Raw genomic sequence first — 21850 nt, 5'->3', positions numbered from 1 at the left:
TTAGCCACATTTCACATAAACTAATAACATAACTAGTTTATGATCAGAGATTTATTCATTTACTGCAACTGCCTTTGGAGCAAGGGATCTAACATTTAGGAGTCCCATTCTGAGATGTGAGTGGATACAGTCATTTTTATTTTTATTTGTGACCGAGGTGGAGGAAGGCTTTATCTTAATAAGGTTGTTTTTGTTAGCACTACCTTGTTTAACTTTTCTCAGCCTGGAATGAGTAACAGTGGCAATAAGTAAAGCTGTATTAACTACTCTGTCTATGCTATCGACTGACAATGCTAGTAGGCTGGTTAAAAGCCTGCGGCCTGACCTGCACCCTATCTCATGGTGAGGTTATAGGAGTGAGACTCCAGTCAATGTTCCTAGATAAAAGAGCACCACTCCAGCTGGGATGGAGTCAGTCGCTCCTCGGCAGATCAGGCCTGGCCCTATTTCAGGGAGAGTCCCAAAAAGAGAGCCAGTTATCTACAAACTCTACCTCCTGCGGCAGAACTCCGTTTTCAGCCAGCGAATGAGTTGCGCAAGTCTGATGTAGAGCTTGTCACTACCCCTAGCTTGGAGGGGGCCAGAGACAATTACTCGATTCTAGCTAGTTTACACGCTGATGCTATGTTCTGCTTCGTAACCTCTGACTGTTTCATCCTAACGTTGTTGGTGCCAACGTGAATAACAATCTCTCTGTACTCTCTATTCTTGCCAGTTTTAGACTTTGCTAGCACCAGCGAACCAGGAAAGAGTTGAAAATGGCCACTTAGCTAAGTTCCCACTCCAACTCGAAGGGTGTGAATACTTTTGTGAGGCACTGTGAATCAGAAAATAACTTGCAGGTGATAAAGAACAGAAGGACAAGGCAAAAATACTCAATACTAGAGCACAGTTCATAGCTAGTAGATATCACCAATCAACAGTGCATTGTGGGTAGTTCCAAAGATATAAAATCAGTAACCAGGCATGACTACAGATAGGTTCCTATGTTTTGGAACAGACTGTGTTGTTACTTCGGTGAATAAAACAAAATACGTACATAAACATCCCCTCACTTTGCATCCATGACTTAAAAATAACTATGGTTTTGTCAATAATTCAGTGTTGAGGTTTTAGCTGAGAATGCCAAGACATTTGATGAACAACCTATGTTCGGCATATCCTTCCCACGTGGAAATTATTTTAACAGGAATGTTTTATTATTTTGAAATCTTTTTAACTTCAGAAATCGTCTGACTGAGGAAATTACTGATTAGATTTCCAACCAAGCTGTAAAAGGGCTAGTTTATTATGCAGCCAGTACTTGGAAGAAAATTTGAGGGATTTTGAGACTACCTTCTCTCTCCACATGTCTGAGTGGAACAATGATCAAAACATTGTCGCCATAACCGAGTGCCTCAGAGTTAGCGTTTTTTTTGGTTCCAACTAAGCTTTTAAACAATTAGTCACATTAAAAGGGCAGCTTGGAATGCTTAGCTTGATAAAGGGGCATAATAAGCATTAGCCATCAGTCGATTGCAAGTGCCAGCTCTGTAAAGTTTCCTTTAATCTCTGGTCTGGTCATATTGATTTCAGTGCCAGACAAACAATTACAGTTTCTATGGGTGGACAAGAGAACACTGGGCCTAAGAGGAAATCCTCGGTTTGTCGGAATATGGCTGTGCTATAGTTAAATGTGCCAATTAATACGTTCACTTCTGTTTTTACAGGGAAGACTGACAAGGGAATATATACAAAACAAATAAATGCTAACTTTCATGCTACCGGATTCACACATGGTTATTGTTCCATACAGTACCTGCTGCTATAGGCATGCTGCTACAGTGCCTATAGAAGAGTTTCAAACAAGCCCCATTCTCTAAGTGTTTAAAAGCTTGGGCACAACACATTGTCGAGTGCTACTGATTTGAATGACCCTGTGTGACAGAGGGCATACAGCAATATGAAGGTGTCAAATGATGTGAAACAATGCTTTTTTGGGGGGGACAAGGACACAACACAGCCGGCAGCAGTACATTGAAACAGTCCCGTAACTAAATAAGTTGTTGCCTCTGGCAGTAAATTACATTAACCCGCTTAGCAATGCTGAATAGAATCATAACCACCTGCCACATCAGTTGGGTCGGCCTCCAAAAACAAAGCTGCACCTGTCAAGTGGACCGGCTTCGTATTAGAGAAGAGCATCAGCATAATGCAAACTGTAAATTCTGATGGGTTAGCACGTCCCAGGCGAGTGATTTGGATGTTATCCACGAGAGCCACCTGCCAGGCTGACAGTTTGTCCACCGCTATTCCAATCCAGAAGGTGAACACACTCCTGGGAGGCTTTGGAAGCCAGTTCAAAAGTCTAACACAGATTATGTTGGATGTTACTCTGTTCCAAGATATGACAAAATAAGATTTGTTCCATGTCAAACCTTGACAATATTTGCAGCAGTGAAATGAAATGACCACTCATCAGAAGCATGAGGTCAGACAGGCTGGGTGACATAATATGGCCTAAAATGAATAGACCTAATTGCGTATAAATCCTAACTGCTAATTATAATAACTCATGTCTTAACTGGTCAACAAAACTATAGGGGAAGGTCATATTTCATATTCAGTCCTATAATTAGACTACTTTAGAAATACATTAGCTTGAAATCAATCATAGGTCAAATTTGCTTCCTGAAATTTGCAATTTTCAAAATGCAGACCATCAAATAAATGGGCATTTAGCATTTTCATAATTTTGTTGAAAGACCAACAAAAGGTTTGTTTGGTTTTTGTGTCAAACAAGCTTGTAACTACATGTCTTTCATTAAACAAAATTCATGAAGAGCAGTCTGCAGAGAGTAGCTACATTTCTGAGGTGACATATACTTTTTGCAGCAACGCAAAAAGTATATTACCTAACAATACAATATGATAGTGATGCATGACTATATTACCTAACAATGCCTTCAATAGTGATGCATGACCATCAGATTTATTTGCATAACAATTGAAAGTGTTAGCAGCTGAATTTCCTAATGTTTTGCTTAAACTTAGATCAGATTTTTTTTTACATTATCCTTATCATAAGAGAAAAACTAAACTGAAGCAAAGAACAAATCAGTCAGAATACTGTCTCAGAGTGCTCCACAGTTCTTAGAGGGATTTGATTGGTCTAAAGTTAAGCTCACAGTTCCTCAGAATGCCACAGAAAGGTTACAATTAAAAGCATTTTAAATATTTACAGAAATGTCTTCCATGTGCAAACACAATTCTGAGTTGACACATCCCTGTAAGTTACCAGGAAATCAATTTGTTTCAACAATTTAAAAAAAAATTTGGCTGACACTGCACAAAGTTTCATGTGAACAAATGAAAACCACCAAATCAGGCAGAGGAAAATTCAATGGCAGCACAAATGCCAATAGATCACTGACACCACGTCCTTCGACTGGCACGATTTTACATTCAACAATGGACTTGAAATTGCTACATGAGGCTTCTCCTACCTATTGTGGTGGTGGTGTTGAAGAACCTGGCTGTGTCCTCAGTTAGCCTGGGTTGGGTTCTGTCACTGCCCAGACTAGAGGTAGCCCTACTGGGTGGAAGGCTGGTTAGCATGCTGCTCCTGCTGCTGGATTCCAGAGAGAGGACTGGCCTCCTTGTCTGGGGCAGCTCTGTGGATGCTGGCTTGGCTGGGGAGGCTTTGGGCTGTGGGACACGAGAGGTGACTGTCTTGGATTCCTCATCGCTGTCAAAGCCAAAGGGATCCTCAGAGCTGTCGTCAGAGAGTTTGGGCCTCTTAGGCTGCTCTGCCACCTCAGTTTTCTGGCCCAGGCGCTTGGAGCTCACCTTGGCCTTGTACGTCGTCTCGCCCCATTTGGTGCTGAGTGTGGCTCTCTTGTTGGACAGGACCTCGTCAAACTTTGATGATGAGCCGTCACCGCCCTTACGGCTGTAGGTTTTGCCAAATCTGGATGTCATTGTGGCGTCTGTTTCATATTCTCTGCGACAGATCAAAACAAATATGAACTGCATTAGTTGTGATCATCTTAGACAAGTTATTATTGAAGCAATTAAAACTATTTGGTTGAAGTTTACAGAGAGATGTGGATTTGTCATGCATGCATGTATCCAGATGATAGGAATTTCAGTTTAATACAAATGTTACTTCAAAGTAATGTAATCGCTACGTTAGGGTAGAGTGAGCTACATTGTCAGGTTCAGTAAATAAATACTCTGTTCTAAATGTGGCTAAAGCAACGTGAAAAGTTATACAGCAAGCCATCTATCTAGAACTTTTTTATCACCATTAGTACAGTACAGTACTTAGAACATTAGGCACCGTTTGCTAAATCAAACAGTTGACGTTATTAATGGAATAACATTATAGTAAATGTGGCGTCTACGCTCAGGCGGAATGAACTAGAAATGTTATTTAGCAAATATAATTAAACGAATGTCATTAACAACAAAATAGATCCATATGGCAAGCTCATTAGGATAACCCATTAACGTTAGGGCTAACTAATAGCTACAGTACCGTCGTGTGACAGTCAGGGGGGACTAACTAGCCATGTAATGTTGAATAAAGCATATTAGATGATAATAAACTAGCATTAACACTAATATCATCAACTTTATTTGGATAGCGAACATTACAGCTTGCTAGTTAAAGACGTTAGAGCGACAACAGCTACACTGTACAGTAGTTAGCTAGCTAGTTAGCTATATTTGGCTAACAGTAATAGACGATAACGTCACGATTGACGAAATCCAATTATTACATTGGCTTGGAATTCTTTGAATAGCATTCTAACTATATTTGACAAAATGTAACGAAATACACAACCAATGTGCCGTTTCACTTACTTGGTGCGCGAAAAGGCCGAACCACACGACAACAACAACACTCCAAGGCGGCCGCTTCCCGCACCACCACCAGATCGGGCCTCCCTGTTCGAACAATATAAACAATGCAAAACTGGCTTTAATAATAACAGTTACAGGACAGTCAAAGACTGCGGAAAGTCCCGTGTGTCCTTGGTCACGAAGTTGTTTTGATAATGTTAGTTTTACGTATGATATGTCCCCCTTTTCAAGTTATATCTAGCTCGATTGTCTCCTCTGTGTTACTCCGATGGCTTCCATTCGGGTTCCCCCTCCCTCGTCTTTTCTCTCCCAACCGTACTGATGGAATTTGATTATCTGTCCCGGGTTTCTACAGTCAGAGGAGTTTGCATCAGGTGAAAAGTAAAAACATTGGTCGGGCCAGAAAAGCCGAACATAGTCAACAATCAGGAAGGCAGCGCGTCAAGTAATGAGTAGGTGTCTGTTTCACAAAGGTATTTATTTTTATATATGTGCTTTATCTGCCTAAACAGAAACGAGTATGACACATAATATGGAACATATTTCCTGAACGATGCACCATGTTGACTAGTTGATAACATGACTATAAGCAAAATGTATGGTTCGATTGAAGTCCATCTTTCTGCGTTGCTGAGAAGCGCAACTATTATTTAGGAAGTACACCCTCACCGCTTTTGCTGCTTAGTGTTACGGGTCATAGCCCGTTGCGCAACATATCATCTTAATTTAACTCCCTCAATGTCACCTCGCTGCTAGTGCAGTATTATCCAATCAGGAAGCGTAATCTTTAAATGTAACTATAATCTAGTTTCCCAAAGTAGTATTCCTCGTTGTGATTGGTTCAAAAGCCAGGAAGAATCATAGAGATCGGTAGAGAAATCCATTTTGCGGCTGAGCGCTTTAGCGTGGGTGTCGCAGAAGTTCAACCAGGTCAACGGAAGGCATTAGACATTGAATTATTGTACTCCTTAAGAATACAATTGACTACTTCAAAATAGAGGTCTTATCAATGGCGCATGCCATATACAATGCTAGAGAAAGTATTATTTTTTTCCTATTAAGATGTCTGACCTCAAGTTTGGGAACCATGGTACTCATCTTTTAGACTGCTACCAAGACTACTTCTTGAAGTCCAAATATTATGAGAATGTAGACTTTTGTTTTGCTCCTGCTTGAGGTCAAGCTCCATTTAACCTCTGCTTCTTTCTTCTAGTTACGTTAACTTACAAGATGGCTCCTGGTATCATATACTTTAACTTGTCTCTGGACTTAAAATGAATTAAATTATAGCCTATACCAATTCATTCTTGAAGAATATCTGTAAAAAGCTCAGCAGTCAAATCCTATCAACTACAAGCTTGTTTGTAAGCAAAATAGATTAAAACAAACATGGTATATTTTAAACGTATTATAACAAAAAAAACTGGGTGGGGGGGTGTCAGTGGAGGCACCGCAGGTGTTACGGACAGTTTTAAATGATAATTTTTTTTTTTTTTAATTTTGCCCAGCATCTCGCAAACACACTGCCAGCAGCGTGTAGCCTACTTTTACTGCCACTTTCCTTTGCTGGTCTCATCTGCTGCTGAGACAGACTCCGAATTGGGGAATGTGTACTTCGTCTTCTTTGACCTGTGCTGTGTCAGGGAGGAGGTGGTTTGAGGAAGTGATGGATTTGCTGATAAAAAAAATGCTAATTCATAGGGGGTCAAATCAGATCAAGAATATTAAGCCTTCTGAGTGTTGATATAGGTGGGAAGCAATCATTATTAATAAGGTTATGGATCCACCCACTGGATGCAAAATTGAAGTAATGGCATGTGGCATTTATGTAGGCCCAGACAGACTACATTCGGTGACCCTATGAAAATGTATAATGTTATTAAAAAAAGTTTTGGTTCATTTCTGTGATTGACTTAGAGAAGCTATCTGTCATGTCCTGAGCAAGTTTTTTGGACCCACTCTCAACTTGCAGTTTAAAGTAAACATTTATTTCAATTACATATTTCAATTGCATCCACTGAAGGTATTTCATTATAGGGCTTAATTATCCTTATCATAATTATGGTCAGATTGTCAATGGAACCATGCGCGCATTCGTCTTTGCGTAACAATCACATGTCACTATTAGAACATCGAACATCTGTCCAAGAAGAGAGGTTGACCCTCAGCAGTCCTGGAGGTGGATGCTCCAGGTCAAACTCAATTGAATATTATTTCCGAAATCCTTTATCCCAGAGGATGTAAGGTCTAGCTTTCAGCCCATGTAGGTTCGGAAGAGATGTAGGCATAACTCTATACACACTTCTGATCATGCTATTTATAGATGAAGTCTGCCTTTAGGCATTCGGAGGCAGTGTGTCCATGGAGGAACGGGTAAGGGACCAATTGCAGCTGGGGTCATCCTATCTAGTGCTGATTGTTCATTTGTGCGTTTTCATGAACTACTAAGAAGTCCTGTAGGTATTGCTGTATGACTGGTGTGTAATGGGACAAGATGTGAAGGTGTTACCTAATGTTTGTTTCGTGACTACATGGTTGTCAGTCTAATCGATTTTGCCTGGGTGTGTGTTTGCAGCTGTCTGCCATATCACGTGTCTATCGGCAGAGACAAACAGGCCACACCAACCGCTGGCAGCTGCTTCACCCCCTCGGCACTGACCTGTTAGGGCAGGCACAAGCTGAGAGAGCCATGAGAGTGGGCATCACCCCATGACCACAAGGACAGGTGTGCCTGTGTGTGCTGTGACCTGTGTTCTACTTGTGTGACAGAAATATTGCCGTTTCTCCTCCCAAGATGAATGTCTCTTCAAGACTACTGTTTGGAGTTAGTTCAGGCTGGCAGAGGGCCTTGGTACTTCAAGGAAGTACTCCTATGTTACCACAGAGATCTAAGCCAGCAGAAATCTGTACGTGGCATGCTGTGTCCGCAGCGCCAAAGTCAGTGTATCGCAGCCAAGAGTCATGCCTACCAGGAGGGGTGCTAGACCCAATCGGTACCAACCATGCCAACCTGATGTTGAGAAACTGGCAATGTTTTGGGAATATTGGCACCTGGAGAGATCTGACAACAGCCGGTTTCCAACAAGCTTGGCAGTTCCAACCCAGAGACAATTAGGCCTTTGACATCTTTAAGATGACACTGTGCATCTGTGAGAGAGGAGAGCCACAGGAAGAAAAGAAAAACATTGCAGAGACATTACATAAAGGTTACATTGGGATGCAAATGCCAAATGAAACTGAAATAACAGGTGTTTGAGCATCACATGGGGGCCATTACACAACTATTTCAACGCAGAGCCGCCGCTGCACCACGACGCCTTACATAAAAGCCTTGCCGTTGTCACTGTCACCCTAGTCACACGTGTCTACCGCTGAGTCCAACCCCCTTGGTATGTCCCCCCTGCTCAGCCCCCCCCCCCCCCGCCCGCCCAAACCGCCCACCCCCCGCCCCCCCCCTCTCTGTCCGTGTTCCGGCTGACTCTCCACAGCCCTGCACGCATGACGAGCCACCCCTGAACATGGCCTGCCCTCCCGCCGGGCACCAGTCTGCTCGGTGGCCCCAGACGCCGGCACGCTGCCAGGCCCTGCCAGACCCAGAGGGGCACACGCTGACAACCGTGGAGAAAGAGAGACAGAGGGAAGACAGTTGATCAGACGTTTGGGACACGTCTCCCACCAAGGGCCCACTGCCAGCCGCATGCAGCCAGTATGGAGGCAGGCCGCTGGCCACGTTGGAACGTGATTATCTTTAATTCGGTTCGCTTTTGTTGTCGAGCACAATGGTGAGTATGAATGGGGCCGAGCCACCTGTGGGGTTAGTGAGAGGGTCCCGCTGAGAGCATTCGGAGCTGGATTGGGAGGACTGATGCGGGTTGGGGACTGAACGGCTGCGGTCTGGAGGACTTACCTCGTGTTTGTTTGCTTTCATTTTTTTCCGAGTCGCAGATGAGAATGTGGTCGTTTTACATGAGGTTTTTGTTTTGCGGTTTGAGTAGAAAAATGTGCATTTGGTCGCTTATGATGAGGTGTCTGTGTCTTGTGGTTTGATTGTGATGACGTGTCTGTGTCATGTGGTGTGATTATGATGACGTGTCTGTGTCATGTGGTTTGATTTGTGATGACGTGTCTGTGTCATGTGGTTTGATTTGTGATGACGTGTCTGTGTCATGTGGTTTGATTTGTGATGACGTGTCTGTGTCATGTGGTGTGATTATGATGACGTGTCTGTGTCATGTGGTTGGATTTGTGATGACGTGTCTGTGTCATGTGGTTGGATTTGTGATGACGTGTCTGTGTCATGTGGTGTGATTATGATGACGTGTCTGTGTGTATTGTATGTCATGTGGTGTGATTATGATGACGTGTCTGTGTCTATTATATGTCATGTAGTTTGATTATGATGACATGTCTGTGTCATGTAGTGTGGTTATGATGACTGTGTTATGTACGTGCCAGGTCAGCCCAGCAAAGCAACTCCAGAGGACTTGTTCTACCTCTTGTCTCGCAATGTTGTCCATAACCAACCAGAAATGTCTGCATCACTCTTTTTCTGTTTCTTTTACTCTGTCTCGTTTATCTCTTCTCCTTTGAAGTAGTTTTAATTAGTTTTCCTACCTAAAGCTCCTTTTATTGAGGTGAAATACATACCATTTTAAAAGTAAAGTGACTAAGTGCTGCCTCATTGAAAGACTGATGACTGACCCTGACTGACAAAGCTTAGACTTAAGCCATCTTTAAAATGCAGGGTGCTATGCTGCTGACTTGCCAGCGAAGCAAACAAAGTAATGCACTACACATTATTTTGCCATTGTGGTGGAGGCTCCTTATCTACATTTTGTTGTCGAAGTGGTTTTAGGGAGCAAGTATGGGGCACTTCACTCTTGTCTATAAATATTAACAAAGACATTGCCTTCTAACGAGGACATTGACTAGGGTGTCCTCACATTATCTGGTCACTAATGATCCAATGTTATTGTTAAGTTGAAGAAAGTTAACCCTGGTGTTTTGGCTAAATGTCCAATCTGGCCCTTAACACCATGATCACATAATTACTTCTAGTATAATTGGCTTATTCGTTCCCTAAGCCCTCTTACTCTTACTTACTGTTTCTTTTCATACTGAGGGTAAGAAATGCAGCCAATAATGTATGTAATATCCTCTGAATTTAACAGAAATGTCAAATGGAAAAATGTCATTTGCCCGAAAAAGGGAAATGTCCTCTAAAAGGTCACGACAAAGCAACAGAAACGTCAAAGGCAACACCTTTCCAGGCTCAGCGTGTTGTCTTTCTGTTCGCTGTCACTGTGTTGTCAGATGTGGTGTTGGAGTGCCTGCGGAGTCAAGAGGAGTTTCACTGTCCTCATCTCACCAAGCCAGGCCCCCTGAGTGACCTCTATGTAGCTGCCAGGCAGCAGAGGGCAAGGAGCCTTCAGGACAGAGTCAGTGGGCCACAAACAACTTCCCCTGGGGATGCAGTTTAACTGAGTACAATTTCTCTATCGCTCTACTGGCTTTGCTATACTTTTGAGCGTTATCTGTGCCAAATTGTTTTAGATCGGAGGATTACAGCCCTATTGTTTACTGCATCCTCTCAGTTGTTCAATCTGGAGGAAGACAAACTTGGCCCTGTACACGATTGCCGAAGGTGATCCCAAATGTTTCTCCTCTGATAACATTTTGAAGAAATCTTTGAGGAATGAACTCCTTTTAAATAATGTTTTATAGAGAAGATCCAGATTTAATTGTTCTGAGGACAGACTAATGATTTTCATTACTCTGCAATCATTACTCTGCAATGATGTGATTTAGTTATTGGGCTTATTCTCTAGCAAGCATGCTGGTCTCATTCATTATTTTGTCATGAATGTGGAGGCTCCTTACCTACGTTTTGTCACTAAAACAAAACCAAAGCAAAGGGGAAATAGTGGCACTGTGTTTCACATTCTGCAGATTTCAGCTTTAAGTGAGTGCCTGTACATGTGTCTGTGTGAGCTTCATCTGAAGACTTCTGCCATAGTTGTAACAGGTCTCTTCTTGCACACAGCAGGCAGTGTTAAGAGTGACAGAACAGAGGGCCACAGTCAACCGGGCAACAGCCACTCCAGCAGTGACAAACCACATGGGATGAAAACCTCAGGGCACCTGGTCCTTCTGCTCTTTTTGAAAGATTCCACTGTGACCAAATAGGGTTGGCACAAAAAATCATACACCTGTAAGACCTGAAACAAGGTTCCCCTCGGGGACAATAAAGTAAATCTTGCATCCGAACTCCCACTGACAAACAGTATATCCGGTTTGTTCACAGTTCACACACCCGTATTGCTCACACGGGCAGAAGGCTTATGCATGAAATAAACGGTGAGACTCGTAACCCTGCGTTTTTCGTCAGGTCTCTCCTTTGCACTCAGGACCCATTGTAACTCAGAGGCATGTCCTGAACAGTGGGGAGAGGGGGTGCTGTCTGCCGCCGCCCTGCTGGGCCAACCACACCTCTTCCTGAGGTGAGACGGACTACCTAACGACACTGCTGGTCCTGGAAACCCACTGGGCTGCGCTGTTGTAGCACTAACACGTCTAGTTCAAGTGAACAAATGCTCAAGTTGTTGACGTTGACATGTTATCGCTCGGTTAGAGCAACTACTGTGTGCGCGCCTCACCATCGTCTGTGTTTGATCTTTAAAAGTACACTAATTTCCAGGAATACTGCTGGGAAGAACACATACTGTAAACAATATGCTGTGGTGTTACTTAAACCGAAACACAGAGCGAGGTAATCGATCAGGTTTTCCCTCCTTGTGTAAATGTATGTCACACTGGTTGACAAATCTTCTAACTCAAGGGGACATGAGGCCTCCAGACAACACCCATCTCTTGTGGATCTCAGTTGGCCCATGAGAATGGGTGGGAATCCCTGTCAACTTTGGAGGTGACAGGCAGTATGTCTGTGATCGGCAGGTGATTAATGGAGATGATAAACAGGACCAGCTTCTCCCCTGTGTGTGACTTTCATCGGGTTTCATGCAAGGTGAGCTGGGGAAGATGTGTATAGTCTTAACGAAAGAAAATGACCAAAGATATACAGCAGGGGGAGCCAGTTCTCTTCAAAGTCATGGCCATATGCTGTGTGATGTGTCTCTCCGTCCCTGTTTGTCTATGCCATTCTCCATGTGTAACATTTTCTTTGCGTGCATATTTACATACAGTAACATTAAAAACACTTGACTGGTACTGTATCTTTTTTTTTTTTAACCGTGTTTGCCTATTTGTGGCTCAGCATAAGGAGACCAGTCTTCAGAGAGCATCTGAGCGATGGCTGGAGCTTCACCTGGTGACAGAGATGACATGTTCCATCCATCTGACAGACGTACCCTTTGGACTCCTCCACAAGACCCTAGGCTCGCCCAGGTTGCTGCCAGGTTCTACATCCACTCCAGAGTAAAATGTCAAACTTAAAGAACAGACAATTCTAGTCATAACTGTTTTTTTTATGGCCTTCTTCAGGGTCTCTGCAGTCTGCAAGTATGAACTCCTGAAGACCATGCTGTATTGGGTATTCCTACAGCTCAGTCCTGCAGCTCAGGTCCTTCCCTCCCATTGGTCCATTATGACCTTCTCCAAGTACAGATTTGATGGGGCTGAAGGTGTTAGCTACCTGACACAAGTTTGCTTTAACATCCTTTCAAGTGGAGAACATTTAAAGCCTCTGTGAATAGCAGTGGGGTTTTTTTTATACACGCTTAACACACAGAAATAATCATAAATAAATGATTGCATAAAATTATTTCTTATCCTCCTTTTAATTTGATTTGGTTAGTAATATTTTTTAGGCAAGTTTATGCTTTGTTAACAGAGACAGTGGGTAATGATGGGGGGGGGGGTGTTGCTGAAAGAGCCGAGGGACACATTCTAACCCATATGCACTGCAGGTAGTAGCAAAACCACTGGGCCACCCTAGTCAACTTCCCAGATTTTATTTTCCCCACTGTGGTCATCTATTTTCCCCATCCATTTCATCTTTACCTGGAGAAAAGCTACATTTATATGCCTCTACAGCCATCCATTGTTCACTGGTGCAGTGTCCATAGATAACAGCACATCCCTCCATTCTACTGTGGTGTCTCGTGAGGGTCTTTAACCTACCCATCTGTATCATAACTGCTGATAAAGTCAACCACAATGTGTATTTCCCAAGAGCACTACAATGTTTTCTATTGCCTGAACATTGTCTCCCACGTCCCACAACAAATTTGGCTGCCGTTCCAATCACACACAGATTCTGTGATTTGACAGCCATTGCTGGACTCGAAGAAATGAGCCACTGATGGACAGTAGTGAAAAATATTATTCAATGATGTTGTTTTATTCAGTGATGTTGTTTCAATGATGAGTCTGCGCAGTCCAAAAATTCAATGTCTTAAATGCTGAGCATTCCTTTTGTAGCTTGTATTCTGTATTCTTAAATTGAAATGCATGTATGGATAGTATGCATGTATAGATAATGTGCATGTGTCAATTGTTGATTAATATAACAGATCATAGACCCAGCACCGTGGTATTGGTACATTTGAGCTCTGTTCCTTCTGACTTTAATTTTAATAACCATTGCTGTCAAAATGTTTTTCTTTCAATAGAACTGGTACCTTTTATGATTTGTGTAAGTAATGGTTTTTGAATGGTGGCTGAGAGTTTGGAGGGCTGAATACACACATTGCAAAAGTATTCAAACTCCTCATCAATTATCTATTTTTACTGAATTCCAAATGTTACATTGAAATACAATTCTGTTTGATATTTTATTTGAAAACACTGACTCTCAAAATCAGTTATTGTTGAGGTGAAATTAGTTTTAAGTTGGGAAGTATCTGCAAGGAAAAAAAATCTAAGGAAATATGTTGCTTACCTAAGTATTTAATGCCCAAAACATTAGTATTTAAAGTCCGTTTTTGCTACAGTTCTTGCTTAAAGTCTTTTGGTAAGTATGTACCCAATTTGTACACAGTGTTGGAATGATTTTGGCCCATGCTTCTAGGCAGATTTGATCCAGGTTGTTCAGGTTGGTCCTGATGAAAAGTGATTTTCCTCAAGTTTAAGTTTTTTTTTAGCAGACAGTAGGGGGTTATTTTGTTCCATCTATTCCAATAATTTAAACAAAATCCACAGTTCCTGCTGATGAGAAACATCCCCACATTATGATGCTACCATCACCATTGCATGGAAGTGTTAGGTTCACACCACATATAGAACTTTGTGAATTTGGCCGAAAAGCTCTATCTTGGTCTCATCTGACCAGAAGAAATTTCCCCACATCAAAGCAGGGTCACTCTAATGCATACACAGAAGAAATAATGGTACATTCTGAAAAAGGTTTATTTTTTGCTACCCTAATATTCAACCCAGTTTTGTACAGAGCTCTCGATACAGCTGATCTAATCCGAGCCACTGAACTGTGTAGCTACTTCAAAGTGATTGTTGGACTCTGCGGCTTCTCACTTTAAGGGACAGCATTTTCTTGGCAGTCTGTGGGGGTGTGATGCAAGCTTCCATTTCTGGATTTTTGATTCAGCTTGATACAATGGCTTTCTCAATATCTGATATGAAGATTATCCCAGTTTTGCCTGCATCATTTATTATTTTGACTCCGGTGCATCTTCTGTGATCATGATGAATAATGTCTGCATGGACCTATTTCATTCTCTGAGCAATTCAGTTTGCCAATATTTTTGTGTTGCAAATCTGAATGCTTTTGCTTTTTTCAGCAATATTTCCTAAATAACTTCCTCAAGCTATTTTTGTTTTGCAACATATTTAGTGCTTCTGTGGATGATTTTTCATTACTATTGAATCGTAATGGAAATGTTTAACATCTTGTGTAAGTCGTTGCTTTGATAACTATAAACAGTTTTAGCTTTCTGGAATTTATGTCCTAAATGCACAATTTAAGTGTCCTATAAGTGGATCTTTGGAACCTGTGTGTAAAAACTTACTAGGAGTTCCATATTAAGTTGTTAATATCCACTTCCTTATTGAAGGTTTTTCATAGTTATATGCATTGACATCAGATGGCATTTTTGAGAATTAGCATTTGCTTTTGGCAGAGAAGAATATCAGAACATTATCATTCTTCAGGTATATCTATAACAAGCTCCAAATTGTTAACCCTCCAAATATCTGTCCATTCTAGTGTCTCAAAAATATTAGTGATCTCCTTAAGCATCTGTGGATTAAAAGTTCACTCTATGATTTCTTTTAGAATCTACTGATGCATGCAAAACAGTGTTATAGTGACCTACTAAGGAATTGTCCGTACCTTGGTGATTACAAATACCACAGTAGAGGTTTTCATGTATGTGTGATAGTAGGTAGTAGTTTACTAGAAAATAGTTTGTTTTAACATATTGTAATTACAATACTTGTATCTCTCACTTCATCACTCCAGTTTGCCTGGAGCTGGTGTATTCCTAGAGCAGCCTGCAGAACAGAGGTTCTCCTGCGCTTACATGGCATCACTCAGCGTGAGTGACCACATCCAGGACATTAACCCTTTGCACCTAGATGTAGTAAATAGGTTTAATGTATGTCCACAAGGCCTTTCATAGTACAATGTGTTTTTCATTACTATGTCTTTGTTTATGGAGAAGGGCTCTAAATTAAAGGCAGGCCTATTGGCTGTGTACTCAATGACTGCATCTCTCTGGCGCCCATGTCCATTCCCATCATGGGGCTGGAAACACATCAGGTACTGCATTGCTGCCGGGGGCCAGCAGGCTTTAGGAGAGCAGCCAGTTTTAATCAGTTTCGTATTAAAGAACCACGTAACATGTCTCTGACCTCCCAGTATGGTTCTGATAAGCAAACCTGTGAAAACACACTCGGGGCAAGGAGGGCACGCTCCAAGGCAAATACGTTCTCGTACTCTGTTTTGGATTCCTGGAATCATGGCGTGATTCATTTTGAAATGGCAAAGGCATTTTTTTTATTGTTTTAAGGAGATTGTTAGTCAATATTAAATGCGTGTCAGACCAGTTATGATTACTGTAGATGTGGTGTGTTATGATTGTGCTCAAGGTTTCCATGGTAACTGTTAACTGCCTTCACTTGCGGTTGTTTCTACATTACAGAAAAGGATCCATAAAACACACCTGGTTGCTCAGAGGCTCATGTGTGTGTGCGTGCCTGTCGAGCGTCAATGTGAGTTTTATTACACTGACTAAGTGTTTGCTCGATGGTGAACCCTGACCCTCCAGGAGCCCATCTAGAGGAGGTGCAGAGGGGTCATATCTTTCCTCAAGTGTGGCTGGTCCTCACCTTCTCACAGCACTGCCACGCAGTGAGTTCATGGAGACTGGCACACCGGACTCTCTCAGAAGGCCACCGAGCAAACATTGTCTTCCTGTCTTCTCCTGGACGTAGCCTTCTCCTGGATGTGTCCGTCATTCACTCCGGTGCCAGCTGCACAGCGGTGGAGACGAACAAGTAACAGATTTCTCCCGACAAGCAGTACGCTCTGGCGCGGTCATTGAGGGGGGTGTGCCTAACTTTCTGAACTTGGTTACTTACTGTAGTTGGTGAAACGGTAAAGGGATAAAATGAATCGGTTGTGTAAATGTTGATGCATTCTTTGGTGTGGTCCTACAGGAGCCCCAGTGCTGCCTGCAACGCATTGAGCTTTATAGCTTGTACTTTCTGCTCAAAGCAGCCAACATGGGAGAGCCCGACTTACATTTCTTCTCTCTGCAGGTCAGCGTACACCAACAGTGTGTCTGAAATGGCACCTTGTTTGTTATGGACCCTGGTTAAAGGTAGTGCAATATTACATTGATTGTGTATCTGTTATACAAACCAAAGGCAAGTAAATGCCTTTCAAACTAACTTCACTAGGTGTCACTGTCAGAATCATTCATTAGGTTTTGCTCTCAAGGGTATAAGGCAAGGTTAAAATCAACAACGATCAGATAAATGACACCAAGTGAACATGGCGTAGACCTAGAAGTGACGGCCTGTTCATGACACCTGCAGGGACTGAGGCACCGTGACCCTGCCATGTCTTTGCAGGCGTGTGAGAGAGATCCCTTCAGTATGATGGCAGAGCTTGCCGCGTCCTATCTGATCAACATGCAGGCTTATGTGCACAGCCAGTGGCAGGAGTTCAGCAGTTCGGCCTTTACAAGCACAGTAGCAAGAGCTAGGTATGGAGGGTGTGGGAGGAGGCTGCATGAATCAGGAGGGAGTCATTTGTGACTGGGGACAGGTCATTTCAGGACAAGCCCTTTTAAGATATGAGCAAAGCATGTGTTGTGGTTTCTACTGTGAGTTGAATGAAAGTAAATAGCATTTGTTTTGCAAAATGTTAGCCTCAATTAATGAACCTCACTGACTCATTTGCATGATAACACTGCATTGTATTCCTATTGTATTAGAAGGGTTTCAGTGATCTGCTATACCTCCTGTTTCCTCCGTGCGCAGGTGTTTAAGGTGAGAGGCATCAGCATGCCCATCTTCATGAACTTTGCCCTGGCATTCCCTGCAGTCTGATCCTCTGCCAAAAAAGTACCCAGGTTGCATGTCATCATACTTGCTTTGATTAAAAGTATCCAGATATCTTCAGGAGGACTTCTCCCAGTAGCTTTGTAGCTCTGGCCCTAACTGCTAGGCAAACTGCTAGGCCTGTTTTGACACAAGCAAAGCACAACGCTCTGCCTGTAGACCAAGCCAGATAAACCAACAGCCAAAGACATCAACCTTTCCGTGGGGGTCAGGAAAAATTGTACAATTTTGTATTAGCTTTAAACTAGCTCATCTCATTCATCTAATTTAGGGAGTGATAATTAATGGACAAGTTACAGGAATTGTGGCCAGTTCCCAAGGATATATATACATGTGTATATATATATACATTTTTTAAAACCTGGTCAACGATGCTTTCTCTAAGAAAGGTGATTGACTTTGTTTAGGTAAAAAGGTTTCAAAATTATAGTAATTAGACAAGGAGCTGATTTGTAAACGTGTAATATTTGGCAGTATCTGGTGTCCCAAATGGCACTCTATTAGAATAATGATTAAATGTACCTAGTCGTCAATTGAAAACAATGTGCAATGGAAATTTGAAAATAGAGTGCACTAGTTTCAATCCAAGCCTAATGGGCCTTGAAGATGAGTATTGCACTATGAAGGAGTTAGGGTGATGATTGGTAAGCAGTCGGTTGTGTTGTACACCCTCTCCTGGTAGTGGTTGGCTTTGTGGTGAGCAGACAGCTGGAGGCTTTATAAATGTAGTTGATCTGGGACAGATTGGGGATCTGGTATTTTGGCCCAATTCCAGGTGGGCCATTTGATTTTGAGTCCAGTCGGCCTTTCAAAACTTTTTGTTGTTTCACAAAATAATCAATATCTGTCTAATTCTGGGGGCAGAAAGGAAAACATTTGGAGAAAAAAAGTTGTCCAGTTTGAGGGCCTTAAGGAAAGAAATAGGCCTTTAAAAATGTTTCATTTTGGACTAATTTCAGGTTTTTGTCAATGCTTGAATTTTATAGCCCAACTTCAACCGGAAACAATGATATAGGTCACTCAGTGTTTGCTGGGATTGACTGTCAGTAGGTAACATTCTGACCAGTGGAGGTGGTCAGGCAGAGCGCAGCCAGGGTAACAGGTTAATTAATATTCTCTTGAATGAGTGGTTTACATGGTCCATATTTATATTCACCTGGCAGGGGGAATTCCTGTTTTGGGATGTTTGTAATATACACAGTCAGCAGGTTATTAGCAGGACCTGCCGGGATCCCAGTGCTGGTTGCAAACAGCCCTCTGCCCTCGGTTTGCACCTTCACATGTGCCTTTGTCGTTGTGGCAAGTGTCCTAAGGCTGAGGGAGTATAAAATCACCCAGGGTTCATGTGCATTTATACTATCCAGTGTGACATTTCCAGTGACTCTGCAACTGTACAGCCTGTGGGATCACAACAAGCATAATGGGGTTTTGGAGTTTGTCTACTTTTGAGACAAAAATTGCAGCTTAAATATAGTAGCAACCAGCATGGGATGGGACATGAAACTTGATATCCTTTCTTTCAGTGGTCAACAATGATCTCATGGCCCTGATCATAAGAGCAGGGGTGTTAACGGCGGTGTCCAGGTGAAATTCCAAACTTGCCAGTTCAAAATGCAACCTGTGCCAGATCAGATAAAATAGTTTTAATTCCAAATTCTTGGTTGATTTATTTAGGAAAATGAATGCAGGAACTGTAGATTGTACTTTTTGTAAGTCACATAATGTTTTTGCTTCCATAACATCAGGCCCTTTGGTGCTCCCACTCATAAAATATGTTGCATGGTCAGCTATTGTTTTCAAGAGAGTTCCAATTGGAGGAAAAAAGGGTGCGTGGTTTATCTGTATTGGATGTATTTTGTACATGGGCAGAATCAGTGGCAGAAAACAGTCACCTCATCGAGGACATTCTTAGCACAGAGAAGTTGTTTCTGACAGTCTGGATCATTGCAGATTCAAAAGTGGTTACTCTGCTGCTCTCTTCCATAAGGCTATTTCTTGATGCCACTTTGTGGCTCTGGTAACCAACTCTCAACTCATGTGAAACACCCATCATTTCAGGCTGCTGTGTCATATTTAACCAACCACATTGATGGTGAGCTAATTGCCACAGTGTCATCATTTCATAGTTCAATGTCAAGACCTGATTTAAGCAATGAATCAAAAAACAACATGCATCTGTATACAGGTTTCTTCTGTTGAGTCTATTATTATATTTTGGGGGTTACAGAGACTAGAAATGCATTGTAGTGGAAATACAGTGAACCCACAGGTGACAGCTCCCACAGTGAGTACGAATGAGAGAATTCTAGGTCACACTGTCTGCCTGTTTTAGCATGAGCGCATCTTGTTTACATCTTGTAGTTCTTAAACTCCCATCATCACAAAGACATTACAGTCTAAACACAAAAGTAGTCTCCAACCAAGAGCAACTTGCTGTATATTAAAGATTAGTTGAGAGCTGGGATTCCCCCTGTGACATGTAAACAAGTTGCTGTTTCCTTGTTTTCTATTCAGTTCCAGCTCTGATTAATGATAACAGAGAGGTAGATTTGGCAAATGTGACAAAAAAAGTACAATATTATAGGTACCAATCAATGAATAAATCTCATTTGAAGTTTGAAAAAGGTAAACTAGACAGAGAAATCAGGTTTTTGGCGAGCTGCCAAGAAATATCTATACTACTTCTACCATAATCCTTTGCTGCAAAAAGAAAAAAGAAACCGTAAGCTCTCCGATCCACGCCCCCGCCCGCCACACAGCAGCGTTGGGATAGGTAGGAAATATCCGTGGAGAGATGGGCTGAAACTCGTTTCAGTATATCCGAAAATATTTCTCAAGCTGTCTAAAGCATCCCGAACGAAGCGAAATATGTAAGTATTAAGAACATACTCTATATCGATGGCGGGGTACCATGTAGCTTCGTTTGAGCATGAGGCGCTCTGTGCTCTGAACGCGTTATGAATGTAAATATTCAAAGCCACTTTTTTTTTTGCCTTGTACAGTAAGGTTAGCTGACCGACTTCAGTCGATGTGAATCAGATTCATAAAGTATGTCCGTAGCCTACATCCTTTTAATCTTAAGTTACCCTACTTTATAATGTTATTGTCGAGCTCTTGATGTTTATTAAATATTATTGTCTTCATTATAGTATAATGGGTTTGGAAATGATTTAGAGATGATAGTTTCGTTACAATGTAAAAATCAAATCATCAATTAATTCGCTGTAGTCTTTATCTGTAAGGCTAGGCCAGGGGAAGGCAACTCCGGTTTTAAAGGGGCGAACACTTCTGGTTTCACTCCTTTTCCTCAGGGACTCGTTTAAAACTGGGGCACCAGGTGAGAGCAATTAACAGGTAGATACAGACTTTTTTAAGGCTGCCCTCCGGCACCAAAGTTGCATACCGGTGGAACTACTTTACCTACGGTAGGCTAGTTGATCTAACGTGGGCCTACCAGCCATAGCTCTGACTGTTCTCATACTGTATGTGCGTGTCAAATACTCCCCTTAGGCCTAATAGAAACTGCAGGCATGTGCTATGCAGACTTATGTAAAAGTAATGCAAATTGAATGTTTTTCTTTTTTTTATATATAATTTGGTTTGCTTTCCAGGGGATTTGCCTTTATTGTTATGGCAGTGTTAACGACCTAGTCATACAATTGGTTTATATTCACTGTAAGTTATTTCCCTTTCCTGACACTTCACTGAATACAATCTGCTTAGTTACCTGTAATAAAACTCACCGCTACTGCTGGCAGGTTTGCATTTGTGGTAGATTCTTTCAGGCATGTGCTATGCAGACTTATGTAAAAGTAATGCAAATTCAGTGTTTTTTCTTTTTTTACCAGATCCATAGTATATGCTAAGTACAAACGTGGCAGTTGACTAGGTATGGGTTTAGTGGGACACTTGTCCAGTCTTATATGAACGTTGTTTGTTATAGCAGAAGTACAGCATTTGGAGCTGCAAAATAGCCTGGTGTTTAGAGCTTTTGTCAGGGTTAGATAGAATCCCTGACAAAAGTGTGAGCAAGGCAGTTAATCCTAATTGCTCCCAGGTCATTGCTGAAAATAAGTATGTCCTGATTTTATATATAGTTATTAGTGCTGTCAAACGATTTAAAGTAATGAATCAAGATTAATCGCATGTTCTGTTGTTTATTCCAATTAGAAAATGTGCTACAATTTGGCCATAAATAAACGCTTCTGTTTAAAAACGAGTACTTTGATGTTTCTTAAAGGATTCTGTAAACAGCTGGGGCATCATAAAGGTGATCCATTGATTGTCGTAAGGGTGATCTATTTATTGTCGTAAGAGTGATCCAGTGGCAATATTATTTGTAAAAGATCTGGTGACATTTGACCTTTTCGTGTTTTGTTTTGACAGTATTATATTTTTTTGTGTAATGCTGAATTTCCAGCATATCCCCTTGGTTTAAATGTTGATACAGAAATCTCGG

At 41.8% G+C, this 21850-nt stretch overlaps 2 protein-coding genes across 10 annotated transcripts in view; one reads left to right on the top strand and one right to left on the bottom strand.

The window, feature by feature from the left end:
• waplb (WAPL cohesin release factor b) overlaps positions 1 to 5379 on the bottom strand; it is a 39120-nt gene extending 33741 nt beyond the window's left edge. The window contains exons 1-2 of one of the 2 annotated variants that reach the window (XM_010864932.4): positions 4849 to 5379; positions 3486 to 3982 (exon numbers count right to left, since the gene is read on the bottom strand). In XM_010864932.4, coding sequence (XP_010863234.2) covers positions 3486 to 3960 — 475 coding nt within the window. In that variant the 5' untranslated portion in view covers positions 3961 to 3982; positions 4849 to 5379. The remainder of the gene's footprint in view (positions 1 to 3485; positions 3983 to 4848) is intronic. The other variant, XM_010864922.4, reaches the window with a different exon arrangement.
• Positions 5380 to 20107: 14728 nt separating this feature from the next.
• plekha1b (pleckstrin homology domain containing, family A (phosphoinositide binding specific) member 1b) overlaps positions 20108 to 21850 on the top strand; it is a 32102-nt gene continuing 30359 nt past the window's right edge. For 2 of the 8 annotated variants that reach the window (XM_020046882.3, XM_034292304.1), the window contains exon 1: positions 20109 to 20261. The gene's annotated coding sequence lies outside the window, so the exon portion shown is untranslated. Of the gene's footprint in view, positions 20262 to 21850 lie in introns of all 8 variants that reach the window. The other 6 variants (XM_020046881.3, XM_029120025.2, XM_029120024.2 and 3 more) reach the window with 4 other exon arrangements.

Source organism: Esox lucius, chromosome 5 (genome assembly GCF_011004845.1).
Source record: "Esox lucius isolate fEsoLuc1 chromosome 5, fEsoLuc1.pri, whole genome shotgun sequence".
Lineage (NCBI taxonomy): Eukaryota > Metazoa > Chordata > Actinopteri > Esociformes > Esocidae > Esox > Esox lucius.
Note: the sequence above shows the minus strand (reverse complement) of the source record. Positions and strands in the feature narration are given on the sequence as shown.